The 16,984-nt window shown below is 47.0% G+C and overlaps 1 protein-coding gene across 1 annotated transcript in view; it reads left to right on the forward strand.

The window, feature by feature from the left end:
• CCDC88B (coiled-coil domain containing 88B) overlaps positions 1-16,984 on the forward strand; it is a 162,503-nt gene that overhangs the window by 55,181 nt on the left and 90,338 nt on the right. The window contains exons 4-6 of the mRNA XM_044269660.1: positions 7,446-7,515; positions 8,838-8,896; positions 10,995-11,078. Of these exons, the coding sequence (XP_044125595.1) occupies positions 7,446-7,515; positions 8,838-8,896; positions 10,995-11,078 (213 nt within the window). The remainder of the gene's footprint in view (positions 1-7,445; positions 7,516-8,837; positions 8,897-10,994; positions 11,079-16,984) is intronic.

Below are 16,984 nucleotides of genomic sequence, written 5' to 3' on the forward strand. Positions count from 1 at the left end.
AAAAAACTTTTGATTATGTGGCTGGAGGTACATTAAGTGGTTACTGGCTAAAAAAAATTACTGTAGGCCACTGGAGTCGAGGCCCCAAAAATTAGGCATTCACCTGATAGAGACAAGGACCAGTCTTTGTTCTGGGTGGTGGCGGATATGTGTGGGCTGGCATGAGGAAATTCAATTACAGGTGGTCGTCACGGGTGTTGAATTCCTCTGAGATCCTAATTCATTTTTAGAAATGTGAGGTAGTCCACACTGTAGTGAGCTAGGCGAGTGTGCTTATTGGTCACGATCTTCCCAGCTGTGCTAAATGTCCTTTCGGACAGAACACTTAACGAGGGACAAGCCTCCATGGCAAATTGTGCCAGCTCTAGCCACAGGTCAAGCCTGCACAACCAGTAGTCCAGGGGTTCCTCGCTTCTCAGAGGGTCCACATCGGCCGTTAACCAGATGTAGTTGGACACCTGTCGGTCTAGGTGTTCCCTGAGGCTGGATCCGGATAGCGGCTGTCGATGGGTTGGTTGCAAGTATGATCTCATATCAGAAGTGACCAACACATCTTCAAACCGCCCTCTTCTTGCAGGCGCAGTAGGATTGGTACTCGCACCTGTTTCGCTGTGGGTGGAAATTCCTCTGCGCCCTCAACTGCAGAATGCAGCATCTCTTGCAGCAAGGCCTGGAAATGCTGCATTCTGCCAGTCCTCTGTGATGCTGGTAACATGTCGCCATTTTGTGTTTATATCAGGAGTCAGGGGCGGACATACCGCTTGTGCAGCCGGTTCAGCTGCACAGGGGCCCAGCGTGGGAGGGAGCCCTCCAATTAAGCTGTCTATGCATATACAGGACGCACAGACAGCTGATTGTAATGGTGAAGTAGAGAGCCGCACGCTCCCCGCTTCACCATTCATCATCACACCATCCTCCATACAACTCAGTCCTGCTGTGTAGTGGGTAGCGTCAGCCAGGTCTGTGCTGAGCCACTTCACTGTGTCGTAGCTCCGCCTCCGTGTGGTAATGTCAGTAGCTCCGCCCCTGGTGGTAGCCCCGCCCATATGCGGTCCTCTCCTAGCGCTTCTGGTGCTTAATGTGTGAGGCCTGCAGCAAGTGAGTAAGGACCGGAGGCTGCCCCAGTGACCACTGTCTCTGCCAGACACTGAACTTGACTTGGTATGTTGGTGTTTTTTACCCCACCTTTCCCCCTCTGGCCCTCCTGTGACTGTCCCTTACCCACATACTGTGAGGCTACATTAACAATTTATTTTGCGGTCCGCGGATCTGCAAGATATGTATGCCATCCATATGCGATCTGTATATTTTTGCAAACCCATTAACTTAAATGGGTCTGCAGTCTGCATTTTGTAGAGAAATATAAGACTCGTAACATTTTCCATCTTGTGCAGAACGGACATACAGATGCAGAAAGGACATGGAAGTCATTAGCTTTCAGCATCCGTATGTCCGTTCCGCAAAGTGTAGAAAATGTGACATGTCCTATACTGGTCCGCAACATGCAGGCTAGTTAATAGGTCTGCAAAAAAATGCAGATGGCACATGGGCGTCATCCGTAATTTGCAGATCATAAAATACATATGGCCCGTGTCGTGTAAATGGGTTAAAAGTGTTGCCCAGACATGCAGGGGGTCATTTATTAAGACCGGTGTTTTAGACTCCGGTCTTAACAACCCCTAAACTGGAAGTGGTTCTGCTGATGTTATGAAGAGGCACCGGCCTCTCCATAACTTCAGCGCATCCAGCGCCAGTGTAAATGCATATCATCCAGACTGAATCTTGACCTGTTCATTTCAATAGGTCTGTGTGAGGAGGCATATGTCTGGCAATAACTACTGTGAGCGGCACATATCTGGCCATAGCTAAAGTGAGGGGGCGTATATCTGGCCATAGCTACTATGAAGGGGGGACAATATCTGGGCATAGCTACTGTAAAGGAGGCACATATCTGGACATAACTACTGTGAGGGGGCACATATCTGGACATAACTACTGTGAGGGGGGCACATATCTGGACATAACTACTGTGAAGGGGGCACATATCTGGACATAACTACTGTGAGGGGCACATTTCTGGACATAACTACTGTGGGGGGGGATAATATCTGGGCATAGCTACTGTGAAGGGGCACATAATCTAGCATAACTACTGTGATGAGGCACATATCTGGACATAACTACTGTGAGGGGGGCACATATCTGGCCATAACTACTGTGAGGGGCACTGGCACATATCTGGCCATAACTAATGTAAGGGGCACATATCTGGCCATAACTACTGTGAGGGGGCACATATCTGCCATAACTACTGTAAGGGTGCACATTTCTGCCATAACTACTGTGAGGGGGCACATATCTGCCATAACTGCTGTGAAGGGGCATATATCTGGCCATAAATACTGTGGGGGGCACATATCTGGCCATAACTACTGTTAGGGGGGCACATAATCTGGCATAACTACTTGAGAGGGGCACATATCTGGCATAACTACTGGGAAGTTGGCACATATCTGGGCATAAATACTGTGAGGGGTGCATAATTTGTCACAATTACTTTGAGGGGGCACTTAATCTGGCATAACTACTGTGAGGGGGCACATATCTGGCATAACTAATGTGAAGGACACATAATCTAGCATAACTACTGTGATGGGCAAATAATCTGGCATTACTACTGTGGTGGGCACGTATCTGGGCTTAACTACTGTGAGGGGCAGATATCTGGGCATAATTACTGTGAGGGGGCAGATATCTGGCATAACTACTGCAAGAGGGTACAAATCTGTCCATAGCTACTGTGGAGGGAGCACAATGTGGATAATACTACCCATTTGCGGTGGAGTGCCCTGGCTCCTGTTCATTGCCCAGGAGAATGTCGTCCTTGGTCTCCTCTCCTCCCCCCAGCCACGGACAACACCAAGGATCCCTGAAAAGTTTAAAGTCTCCCTCAAAGCCTGCTCTTCTTGTTCCTCCTCCTCATCCCCCCCAGCCACCATCCTCCTCTGACTCCTCTTCAGACTCCTGCTGACTTGTCTCAGATGGAGTAGCCCCCCCCCCCCCCGGAATTAATTCAGCATGGCAACTTCCTCATCTTCCAGCTCTTGCTCCTCGGCAGCTTGATCAATGACATGACATAATGCACGCTCTAGAAAGAAGGCGTAAGGTACGATGTCACTGATGGCGCCCTGGCTACGACTGACCAGTTTAGTGATCTCATCAAATGGCTGCAGAAGTCTGCATGCGTCGCGCATGAGCAGCCACTGGTGCGGTGAAAATAAACCATGCTCCCCGGAACCTGTCCTGCTGCAGAGATTGTAAAGGTAGTCGTTAACGGCATGTTGCTGCTGGAGCAGCCTATCAAGCATATACAAGGTGGAGTTCCAGCGCGTCGGGCTGTCACAAATCAGACGTCTGACGGGCAAGTGGTGTCGCCGCTGAACGTCAGCAAGGCGAGCCATGGCCGTGTAAGATCTTCTAAAATTGCCATCGATTTTCCTGGCCTGCCGCAAGACATCCTGGACCCAGGGGTATTTGGCAACGAATCGCTGCATGACTAAGTTCAGGACATGTGCCATGCACGGCACATGTGTCATTTTGCCCTGTGTCAGCGCGCTCAGCAGATTGGCACCGTTGTCGCACACCACTTTACCAACTGTCAAATTGAGTAGGGTTAGCCACTAATCGGCCTGTGACCGCAGAGCTGAAAGGACCGGTGTGGCTCTTGGCTTCCAGGTACAACAGCCGCAGCACAGCATGGCAACCTCTCACCTGGGACGTCAAATAGGTTCTGGGGAGCTTGGGGGCACAGCGGAAGAGGCGGTAGGAGTGGAAAAGGAGGAGTCAGACGAGAAGAAAACGAAGGCATTTTGCCTGCTTACAATCCTTGGCGGTAATACCAAATCCACACGGGAGCCACGGGTTACATGCTTGATGACCGTCAGAAGGTTCACCCAGTGGACAGTAAAAATGATGTACCTTCCCTGCCAGTGTTTGCTAGACCACGTGTCTGTGTGCCAGAGATATATTCACTTGCCGCTGAAAGTGGCCATATAGCTCTGGGATGCCCTTCTGGGAGAAATATTTCCTTCCGGGGACCTTCCATTGCGGTGTGCCAATGGCCACAAATTTTCTAAAGGCCTCCGAGTCCACCAGTTTATAAGGCAATAGTTGGCGGGCTAGCAGTTCCGACAATCCAGTGGTCAGCCGTTGGGCAAGAAGGTTATCCAGCATCATTAACTTCTTACGCTCCAACATTTGGGCCACGGAAGCCTGCCTTCTGCCAGATGAATGCGACAACGGCACGGTGGAAGGTGGAGGACAAATGGGAGGAGAAGAGGCAGGATGTGAAGCACCTGGAGTGTGGCTTTGTGGGGTCTGACGGCGTTGCTCCCACTTGGCTCGGTGATGGGAGGCCAGATGCCTTCTTAAGGCGGTCTTCCCTATGTGAGTGTTGGGCTTACCGCGACTTATCCGTTGACAGCACAGGCTGCAGATGTCAACACTATTGTCAACAGCTGACACGTTAAAAAAAGGCCACACTGTGGAGTCATGTGCTGGCTTTCTGGGAGCGCCAGAAGTGACCGTGCATGGTGGATGGTTCGCTCCAGATACATTTGCAGTACGCTTTTTGCCTCCTGTGCCCTGCGAGCTCTGCCTGCTTCTCCTCCTTCTCCTCCCTCTCTGCTGCTCCGTCTCTCCCTCTGAACTCCTCTTCCTCTCTTGTGGGCACCCATGTGACATCCATCGTAACCTCCACCACTGACATTTGAGATCTCGGAGTAGGCAGCAACAGCTGGGACCTCCCTCCTTGGGCTGATCTGGGTACTGTCGTCAGATCGCTAGGTGGCCGCCGTTGCTACCTCATCTTCCTCATCCGATGTCAAGAATAGCTGCGCATCGGTATGGTCTGGGAATAGATGGGAAAATATTTCCTCTGACTCGAGTGGAGGGGCTATGGTGGTGGTGTATTTGGGGGTGCACATAGCAGAGGGTGAGGAGGGGGCAGATACAGAGTATGAGGAGGGTGCAGAAGCGGAAGGGTGAGTGAGCCACTCAACAAACTCTGGTGCGCCCTTTGAAGTAATAACACGCTCCTTCTCCAACTTCCCACTTAGGCTGGTGCACCTGCCTGACTCCTACCACCTCTGCGGAACGGTTTGCCTCTTCCTCTGCCTGTCATTTTTAAAATGACCATGTGCCTAAGTCCCTAGAGAAGAGCACTATCGGTGGAAGCAGGTATATCACAGGCCTCAATCAATATTTGGTGGAAATAGGTATATCGAACCCCTTAATCAGTATTTTGTGGAAGCAGGTATATCGCAGCCCTCAATCAGTATTTTGTAGAAGCAGGAATATCAAACCCCTTAATCAGTATTTTGTGGAAGCAGGTATATCGCAGGCCTCAATCAATATTTGTTGGAAACAGGTATATTAAACCCCTTAATCAGTATTTTGTGGAAGCAGGTATATCACAGGCCTCAATCAATATTTGGTGGAAATAGGTATATCGAACCCCTTAATCTGTATTTTGTGGAAGCAGGTATATTGCAAGCCTCAATCAATATTTGGTGGAAAAAGGCATATTGAACCCCTTAATCAGTATTTTGTGGAAGCAGGTATATCGCAGGCCTCAATCAATATTTGGTGGAAACAGGTATATTAAACCCCTTAATAAGTATTTTGTGGAAGCAGGTATATCGCAGGCCTCAATCAATATTTGGTGGACACAGGTATGTCGAACCCCTTAATCAGTATTTTGTGAAGGTAGGTATATCACAGCCCTCAATCAGTATTTTGTGGAAGAACAGGTATATCAACAGGTATATCACACCCGTTGCAAATAGTTGCTCCAATAGTGCTTGTCCCTCTATATAGTTGCGGTATCGCAGCAGAACCGCACACAACTGCTGCACAATACAAATGCACTATATAATTTCTATGTTAGAAAGTATATTATAGGTATGTCACGCCTCTCAATTCGTTTTTTTGGGGGCAACAGGTATATCACACCCGTTGCAATTAGTTGTTCCAATAGCGTTTTTGTCCCTTTATATAGCTGCAGTATCGCAGCATAACCGCACACAACTGCTGCACAATACAAATGCACTATAATATACTTTCTATATTAGAAAGTATATTATAAGTATATCACACCCCTGAGTATATCACACCTATCAATAGCACACCTATACCAGTCCTAAAAATCACTTTTGTGGCCCTATTAGCTAGCGTTTGGTGTCCCTAACAGCCTGTCCCTGCTCCACACAGCAACCTCTCCCTACACTGGCAAAACACAGAATGTAAAATGGCTGGCAGATCAGGTTTTTTATAGGGTGTGTCCATGTGCTGAAACTTCTCAATTGGCTGTCCTGTCCCACCTGAAGGATGTGTCATGGGTCAATGCAAAAGAATATGGCGCCGGCGGACATCGCCATATGTTTGCATGTTCGGCTAAATTGCGAACCCGCTTCATGCAGAGGGATTCTTCCTGTTCCCTCTAGTGCTGCCATTGGCTGGAGTGTTTCAGCCAATCGCAGCGCTGGCAGGGGATATCGCCCATGTCTCACCTCGGAGGAGACAGGTGCTGACTAGTTCAGCACCGTCACCTTCACATGACCCTCCCCAGCTTCCCCTGCAGCTCCATACTGCTTCCTGTGCTGCGTCTGTACCGGTCTTCATTGACCAGCAAATTGCAGTACTTGGAGCTGCAGGGGGGCTCAAATACACGATGCTGCCCTTACCCGGCATGAATGTCTGCCGGTAAGAGCAGCCACCGCGCTCCGGTTCCCCCGTGATCCTGCTTCAGAAACCAGCGCTGTACGGTATTTTCCTACAGCCCCCCACTTTCAGCACTCAAAGCTGCGCTGAAATACACAGTCCGGGCTGCTGTGCTGTTCTGTCTTAATAGAGAGGACTCGTGTGCGCATGCACATTAGCCCTCACAGTGTATTTTAAAGGGGTTTTCCGAGATATTGTTATCCTCAGGATAAGTCATCAATATCCGATCGGGGAGGGTCTTGACACCTGGCACCCCCGCCGATCATCCGGTTAAAGAGAAAACTGCGCACCGTGCCAATGCAGCCTTCCCTTCATTGTTTACTTGCTCGCTGTCGACATTGCAGCGCTGACAGCGTGGGAATGGGGGGCAGTAGCAAAATAAAGAATATTGATATGGTCTCCTTATCTGCACTTCTATGCATTTATTACTGTAGATAATAGTCCAAAATCAAGTTGACAGATTTGCTTTTTAATAAAAGGAGAAGTTCAGAGTCAGAGGTCCAGTCTAACAGTTGTATGATGTAAGGGAAAGGGATGTTATGGCTACCAAACAAATTATGTATGTGGAATCTCTGCTTAGTCCACTTCTATACTGCAGTATCATTCTCTTTTAGGCGTACTGTACATGATCAGATAATAAATCAGTATATTTTAATCTATTCTAGGATGAACTCCAGCAATTGATCCTGATGTCACTTCCAGACACACATCTTATCTCTCAGGACCCAGTTTCAGGTCAGCCGGCCAGTCCTAGGAAAATAAAGGCTCATGCACACAAACGTATTTTCTTTCCATGTCCGTTCCGTTTTTTTGCGGACTGTATGCGGAACCATTCATTTCAATGGGTCTGCAAAAAAAAATTAAGGTTTTCCGTGCGCATTCCGTTTCCGTATGTCCGTATTTCCATTCCGCAAAAAAATAGAACATGTCTTATTATGGTCCGCATTACGGACAAGGATAGTACTGTTCTATTAGGGGTCAGCTGTTCTGTTCCGCAAAACACGGAATGCACACGGACGTCATGCGTATTTTTTGTGGACCGCAAAATACATATGGTCGTGTGCATGAGACCTAAGCCTCATTCACACGTCAGTGTTGAGGTCAGTGAATACCATCAGTGATTGTGAGCCACAACCAGGACTGGAGCATCCACAGACATAAGGGAAAGATCTGCACCTGTTCTTCATGCTCCCCCTATTCCCCCGCTGTGTGACTCTGTAGCATATTGAGAGGACTCATGAGCGACATGCACATAATGGTGAGGACCTCTTGAGTACAAGCTCATGAATCCTGTTAATGTATTCTAGCGCCACTTTAGAGGCCAGGCCCACAACAGGGGAATGGGGTGGGGATGTTAGAGGAGTAGCAGGACCATTACTATTCATATACAGTAGTACCAGTGGCGCATTTGGAATTTCTGGTGCCTGCTAAGCTCCACCCGCCACATAGCACTGCTAAGCTGTACCGTCAACTCCACCAAATAGCACTGCTAAGCTCTGCCCCACCAGACCGCTAATATGGTGATCTTTTATGTGCCCCTATACAGCATAATGTCTGCTTATGTGCCTCTCTGCAGTATGGTGCCCTCTTATGTGTCCGCCAACACAGAATTATACCCCCTTATGTGCCCTAACCCATTATGGTGCCCCTTAAGTGCCATATGGTGCTTTTTAGTGGGTGAATATTCACCTAGCCCATGTTTCAACAACAAAGCAAGTAGATCTTTCACTGCAGATCTGCTCCGGTCTGTCCAGTGGTTAGGCTCAGGAGGTGTGATGACATCATTTCACTGCTGCTGCCAGCACCACATCATTGGTTGCAGGGTTAATGGTGGTTACTACTTCCTGCTTCACCAATCTATTTAACTGTATCCTCATCCTGAGGACACTAAATTAGTGTCATTGCCAGGGGGCAGCAGGTGGCCCCTCTAATCACTGGGGCCCCATGCAATAGCATGGTCTGCTCCTAATAGCACTCCAGGGAAGTGACTCCCTTTAACTATTAATTACCAGTGGTATGTGAAAACGTATACAAAAATATAATACTTGCTCCTTTAGATGCCTCCCTGAAAGAGATGGAGAAGATTTTATCACTGATGCTTGGAGCTGCTGTACAGGTAAGGGATGCCATACCACTTTTTTTAGACACGTTTTGAGACTGTTTAATGAGGCATATAATGTGTCTAAAGCATATAAATTTAGCATACAGCATTTTTATTGCGCAATGTGATTCAAAATTCTTGCACTTTTCGATTAGTAAATCTCACCCAATGCAGGTAATTTACAGAACAGTTCGAAAGTCTTCAGACCCATTTACCTTTTTGCACATTTTGTTGTTGCAGCATTGTGCTAAAATAAAAAAAGTATGTTTTCCCTTATCATTCTGCTTCTACTACCCTTTAAAGGTCATACCCATATTTTCATCCAGGCTGCCCTCCTGATGTCAGCATCGAAGCATGTCATGCTCCGATGGGCAAGGGCTCTTTTATTTACAATAACACACTTCCGGGCGGAGGCTTCCGCCCAGCAGTGTGTTCGGTGATGTCACCGGCTCTGATGTGCGGGCTTTAGCACTGCCCTAGCCGTTTTACAGGCTAGGGCAGAGCTAAAGGCCGCCCATCAGTGCCGCGACATCACCAGGCTCACTGCTGGGCGGAAGCCTCCGCCTGGCAGCCCCAGAACTCACTGGGAAAAAAGTGTCTTTGACCTGTGCGATTTAGCGCAGGGCAAAGGAGAGCATCAGAGCATGAACTTCTCCGATGCTCAAGTCAGGGGGACTGCCTTGGTGACAATGGGGATATGGCTGGGTTCAGATCTGAACCTGGAAAACCCCTTTAATAAAAAAAAAATCTAAACAGAAATTTTTAAATGTTTGTAAATTTATAAGAAAAGTAAAATTTTAGATTTTGCATGGTCAAGTATTCAGACCGTTTGCTGTGAACCTTGAAATTTAGCTCCCTTTCCACCCAGTCTGGGTCAGATTTTCATTAAGAATATCTCTGTGCTTTGCTCAATTCAGCTTTCCCTCAACTCTGACCAGTAAAAACCACCCAACAGCATGATGCTGCCACCACCATGCTTCAATGTAGGGATGGTATTGGGCAGGTGCCTGGTTTCCTCCACTTTCTGACAGTCTGTCCTTTAGGTGCTTTTTTTTTAGTTTTTTTTTTAACAAAGTTTCATGTTTCTTTTACTAAGCAAAGGCTTCTTTCTGGCCACTCATCCATAAAGCCCAGATTGGGGGAGTTGATCTTCTGGAAGTTTCGCCCATCTGCACACAGGTTCTTTGGAGCTCAGCTGGAGTGACCATTGGGTTCTTAGTCACCTCTCTTGGCAAGGCCCTTTCCCCCTGATTACTTAGTTTGGTGGGGCGGACAGCTCTAGGAAGCTTGGTTGTTCCAAACTTATTCCATTTAAGAATTATGGAGGTCACTGTGCTCTTGAGAACTTTCAGTGCAGCAGAAATGTTTTTGTACCCTTCTCCAGATCTTTGCCTCCACTCAATCCTGTCTCTGAGCTCTACGGGCAGTTCTTTTCTACTCGTGGCTTGTTTATTTTCTCTGATATGCATCGTCAGCTGTAAGACCTTATATAGACAGGGACAGGGCTGTGTATTTACAAATTATGTCCAATTGACTGAATTTACCACAGGTGGAATCAAGATGTAGAAATATCTCAAAGACGATAAAGACAAATGGGAGGCCCCTAGTGCTAAATTTCAAGTGTCATAGCAAAGGGTCTGAATACTTATATCCATGCAAATTTTTTGTTTCTATTTTTTTAATTAATTTGCAGACATTTGTACATTTCTGTTTTCATTTTTTAATAAGGGGGGGGGGGGTTGAGTCCAGATTTATGGGGGGAAACTATATATTTTTTTTCTTAGAACAAGGCCATAACATAACAAAATGTGAAAAAAAATTAAAGGGTCTGAAGACTATCCGAATACACTGTATGTGCTGACATAAAAAAAAAAAAAAAAAAACATTTTAGAAGCAGTAAATGTAACTGAATATAATATAGGCTCTGGTTTACTCGTATACATAGTATGTACTAACGTAAATATATATTACACATCATGTCTCACTGTTCGAATGCATCCTAAGATATCATTTTTGCAGACCTCTCATATAAAGTTTACATAACAGCGTTGTTATGATCTCTGTTACTCATTCACGTACATTTCCCAAACAATGTCTCTTGGTATCTTTACAGGGAGAGAGTCGTGAAGAAATAATAGGTGGAATTCGTAGTCTAAATTTAGATTTCCAAACCAACTTGGCGGAGAAAATTCAGGAGGTGAATCAGCATTTTTTTCTAAGTATACTGTCTGTCTTCCTTCTTAAAACATTACAAGGCATTACAACCCCACAGGATTTTGCTGATCTATAGCTTAAATACTTACATGGTTGTGCCAGCCACTTTTATAGAGGAGCTGATATAGGCAGTGGTTTGCTGCCAAAGTGATTGTATGTGGATGGTTCAGGTGTGTTTTTTTAGAAGAAATTGGGATCGAGCAGAAATGTGGGAAAAGCTATTGAGGTGCAAATGTGGGACAAATTACAGAAGCCAAAATGTGGGCAAAAAGAGTCAAGCAGAAGTGTGGGCAAAGCTATTAAGGCGCAAATGTTGTACAAATTACAGAAGCCCAAATGTGGGCCAAAAGAGTCAAGTGAATGTGGGAAAAGGTATTGAGGCGCAAATGTTGGCCAAAAGAGTATAGCGGAAATGTGGGACAAATTATTGAAGTGAAAATGTGGTACAACTTGTTTAAGTTTAAGCATTAATTCAAAGGAGGTGGCGCGCATCAATTAAAGAAGCATTTCAGAAATGTTATTCCCTGTCACCTATGCAGAGCAGGGGTTTATTCACGTCTAAAATTGTATAATGTCAACCCAAGAATGTAACAGAAAAATTACAGAAATGTATTAACCTGTCTACTTGGTAGAGCAGGGGTCTATGACAGAAAACAATTGTTTATTGTCACCCGAAAATGCAAAATAAAAATTATTGAAATTTATTAAGCTGTCAACTAGGTAGAGGAGGGGTATATTACACCCAAAAATTGGTGAATTTGACCCTGAAATATAACTGACAAATGTTTTATTTTTTTTACCGGCCTACTAGGTATAGCAGTGGTACAGCAGTGGTACATCACATCAAAAAATTGGTGAATTTCACCAGAAAATGTAACAGACAAATTTTTTAATTGTTTAACCTGTCTACTAGGAATAGCAGTGGTACTTCACACCCAAAAATTGTTGAATTTCAACTGAAAATGTAACTGACAAATATTTTTTTACCGGCCTACTAGGTATAGCAGTGGTACATCACACCCAAAAATTGGTGAATTTCACCAGAAAATGTAACTGACAATTTATTTTTATTTTTTTACCAGTCTGCTAGGTATAGCAGTGGTACTATACACCCAAAAATGGGTGAATTTCACCCGAAAATGTAACTGACAAAGTAGTGAAATGATGTAAAATAAAATACATAAAAAATAAAATAAAAATTAGATTTCTGAGGTGCAGTTCCATATGGAGTAGGAGTTTGAGGAGGCGGTGGACAAAGCGGTGTAGGTGGAAGCGGCGGTGGAGGAGGACGAGGTAGCCAACACAGGTTTTTGGTTTTAATTTTAAATACAAGAATGAGCAATTGCGGTGCAGTATAACAATGGCTGGTATACATGTCTATTCTGCACAAGGTACGGACAAGTCCTGAGGGATCCATACCTGGTTCATTTTAATAAACGTAAGCTTGTCCACATTGGCTGTGGACCGGCGGCTGCACTTGTCTGTGATGACGCCCCCTGCCGTGCTAAACACACGTTCAGATAATACACTGGCTGCAGGGCAGGCCAGCACCTCCAAGGCGTAAAGGGAAAGCTCAGGCCATGTGCCCAATTTGGAGACCCAGAAGTTGAAGGGGGCAGATTCGTCATTCAGTACGTGTAGGCGTGTGCACACATACTGCTCCACCATGTTGGTGAAATGCTGCCTCCTGCTAAGACTTTCCATATCAGCTGGTGGTGCTGGTTGTTGTGGCGTGCTGACAAAGCTTTTCCACATTTCGGCCATGTTAACCCTGGCTTCTGAGGTGCTGGCAGTGCCCCAGCTGTGTTGGCGACCTCTTTCTTGTCCTCTGCCTTCGCCTTGTGCTTCCACTGTGCCCCCGCTGTCAGGTGGGAATGCCACCAGCAGCGCGTCTACCAGCGTGCACTTGTTCTTGCGCATCTTACGATCACGCTCCAGTGAGGGAATTAAGAACGGTACGTTGTCCTTGTAACGGGGATCCAGCAGCGTGGCCACCCAGTAATCAGCACAAGTTAGAATGTGGGCAACTCGGCGGTCATTGCGGAGACATTGCAGCATGTAATCGCTCATGTGTGCCAGGCTGCCAAGAGGCAACGAAAAGCTGTCCTCTGGGAGGTGTATCGTCTGTGTCCTCTGTATCCCCCCAGCCACGCACCAGCGATGGCCATGAGCTGGTCTGGGTGCCACCCTGCTGTGAACATAGTTCCTCCTCCTCCATCTCCTCCTCCTCATCCTCCACCTCCTCATCCTCCAGAACTGTGCCCTGGCTGGACAATTGTGTACCTTGGGTTTGTGGGTGCAGGAACCCATCCTCGGAGCCACTTGGGAAACCCTACGAAATAATCCGTCTTCCTCCTCCTCCTGTGCCACATCCTCTTCCATCATCGCCAGGAGCGTTTTTTTCAAGGAGGCATAGAAGTAGGATAGTATTGCTGAGAACGGCGTTATCGGTACTGGCCATGTTGGTGGAGTACTCGAAACAGAGCAACAAGGAACACAGGTCTCGCATGGAGGCCCAGTCATTGGTGGTGAAGTGGTGCTGTTCCGCCGAGCGACCCGTGCATGCTACAGCTGAAACTCCACTATTGCATGCTGCTGCTCGCACAGTCTGGCCAACATGTGCAAGGTGGAGTTCCACCTTGTGGGCACGTCACATATGAGGCTGTAAGCGGGAAGGCTGAAGCTACACTGCAGCGCTGACAGGCGAGCAGCAGCAGGGTGAGAACGACGAAAGCGTGCACAGACGGCCCGCACTTTATGCAGCAGCTCTAACATATTGGGGTAATTTTTAAGGAGTCTCTGCACCACCAAATTCAGCACATGCGCCAGGCAAGGGATGTGCGTCAAACCGGCTAGTCCCAGAGCTGCTACGGCTAGTCCCAGAGCTGCTACGAGATTTTGCCCATTATAGCACACCACCAGGCCAGGCTTGAGACTGACTGGCACAAACCACTCATCGGTCTGTTGTTCAAGGCCCGTCCACAGCTCCTGCGCGGTGTGGGGTTTGTCCTCCAAACAGATAAGTTTTAAAACTGCCTGCTGTCGTTTACCCCTGGCTGTCCTCGAGTTGGTGGTCAAGGTGTTACGCTGACCGGATGAGGAGCTGGTAAAGAATGAGGAAGCCGAGTAGGAGGAGGAAGCAACAGGAGGCAAACTCAAGTTCCCTGCAATCCTCGTAGTGGAAGGACATGCGCCAAACTGCTATCCGCCTCAGGCCCAGCCGCCACTGTATTTACCCAGTGTGCTGTTATGGAGATATAACGTCCCTGACTTAATGGTCCATGTATCCGTAGTGAGGGGCACCGTGCCACAGACGGCGTTGCGCAGTGCACATTTGATTTTGTCCCCTACTTGGTTGTGCAGGGAAGGGATGGCTCTCCTGGAAAAGTAGTGGCGGATGGGCACGACGTACTGTGGGACAGCCACCGCCATAAGGCCTTTAAAACTGTGCGTCTCCACCAGACGGAATGACAACATTTCAAAGGCCAGTAATTTAGAAATGCTGGCATTCAGGGCTAGGGATCGCAGGTGGGTAGGGGGATACTTCCTCTTCCTCTCCAGCGTTTCCTGAACACTTCCGTGGGACATTGTGGAGATGCTTGGTGACTCAGGTGGTGGTGTTGCTAGAAGATCCTCTGTTTGCGGGGTGGCAGGTGGCACTGTCACTCCAGAGGTGGATTAAGAGGCCGAGACTGCAGCAGAAGAGGAAGCAGGAGGAGCCACTGCAGCTCGTGCTTTGCACTTAAGGTTGAGAACGTTTATGCCTCGTTTCAGGCTCTGATTGCACAGCATGCAAACCACTTGTGTCTTGTCGTCAGCACATTGTCTGAAGAACTGCCACGCCAGGGAACTCCTTGGAGCTGGTTTTGGTGTGCTCGGTCCCTTGCTGCGGTGGGCAGTGGCAGGTGTACTGTCTAGAGGACAGCCACTCCACTTTTGCACCCTGCTGCCTCTTCTGCTGTGCTGGTGGCTCTGTGTGACCACCGCCACTTCCTCCGAACTACATAGGTCACTCGCATGACCTTGATTCCATGTGGGGTCGAGGACCTCATCGTCCTCCACATCATCTTCCACCCAGTCTTCACCCCTGCCTTCCTTGTCGGTCTGCACACTTTCAAAAGCCCCAGCAGTTGGCACCTGTGTTTCGTCATCATCCGAGACTTGCTGCGATGGTCCTCCCATATACTCATCTTCAAAGATAAGTGGTTGGGCATCGGTGCGCTCAATCTCTTCCACTTCTGGGGCAGGGCTAGGTGGATGGCCCTGGGAAACCCTTCTAACAGAGTCATCAAAAAGCAGAAGAGACTGCTGCATGACTTGGGGCTCAGACTGCTTGGCTGATTTGCAAGGGGTTGAGGTGAAAGACAGATGACATCGGCTGCAGGTGCCAACTGTGGTCTTTCAGCAAGAGACTGGGTGGGAGACAATGTGAAGGATCTGGATCCACTGTCAGCAACCCACTGTCACCATTCGTAGAGCCGCATTAGGCCCGACCAAATACCGCTCGCTGCAAGTTCTGTCGCCTACTTGCACCTGAGGAAGGGTTTTCACTTGTGCGTGTAGCTGGCACAGATCGACCACGTCCTTTCCCTGCAACAGGAGCTCTACCAGCAGCACCATGACCTGGGCCACGTCCATTATTTGACGCTCTCCTCATATTTCTCGAATTTAGGATCTTGCCCTAAATGGGTGTTTAATTAATAGTAGAATAACGACAGTATGTAAAGGGTGTATCTTACACGGCCTGACCCACAGTAGGCCTCAATTAAAGATTTATTTGCCCAAAATGGCTGTATTTCTAATACCTGAATCAAACCGCTGCAATTAAAGGGTGAATCTCACACGGCCTGACCCACAGTAGGCCTCAATTAAAGATTTCTTTGCCCAAAATGGCTGTATTTTAAATACCTGAATCAAACCCCAGTAAGTAAAGGGTGTATCTCACATGGCCTGACCCACAGTAGGCCTGAATTAAAGATTTGTGCACCAAATGGCGGTATTTCAAATATTTGAATATAATCCAAATGTATAAAGGGTGTATCTCGCAATGACATATGCAGCAAAGGCTGCCAAATAAACTTTTTTTGCCCAAACGGGTGTTTGTTTAATAACTCAATATGGCAGCAGTATATAACCCAGGAATTTAAAACGTCAAGATGCTGCAAGGCCTGAAATATTGTGTATTTTGCCTCAAAAAGGGTGTTATATTAATGAAAGAATATAAGCCCTGTATATACAGGGTGTATCTCACACGGCCTGACCCACAGTAGGCCTTAATTAAAAATTTCTTTGCCCAAAATGGCTGTATTTCAAATACCTGAATCAAACCCTTGCATGTAAAGGGTGTATCTCACACGGCCTGACCCACAGTAGGCCTCAATTAAAGATTTGTTTGGCCAAAATGGCTGTATTTCAAATACCTGAATCAAACCCCTGTATGTAAAGTGTGTATCTCACACGGCCTGACCCACAGTAGGCCTGAATTAAAGATTTGTGCACCAAATGGCGGTATTTCAAATATCTGAATATAACCCAAATGTATAAAGGGGAATTTCAAACGTCAAGCTGCTGCAAGGCCTGAAATATTGTGTATTTTGCCCCAAAAAGGGTGTTTTATTAATGAAATAATATAAGCCCTGTATATACAGGGTGTATCTCACACGGCCTGACCCACAGTAGGCCTGAATTAAAGATTTGTGCACCAAATGGCGGTATTTCAAATATCTGAATCTAACCCAAATGTATAAATGGTGTATCTCACAATGACATCTGCATCAAAGGCTGCCAACTAAATTTTGTTTTGCCCAAACAGGTGTTTATTTAATAACTGAATTTGACAGCAGTATATGAGCCTGTAATTTCACAAGTGCTGATACTGCAAGGCCTGAA

The sequence above is a fragment of the Bufo gargarizans genome, chromosome 10 (genome assembly GCF_014858855.1).
Source record: "Bufo gargarizans isolate SCDJY-AF-19 chromosome 10, ASM1485885v1, whole genome shotgun sequence".
Lineage (NCBI taxonomy): Eukaryota > Metazoa > Chordata > Amphibia > Anura > Bufonidae > Bufo > Bufo gargarizans.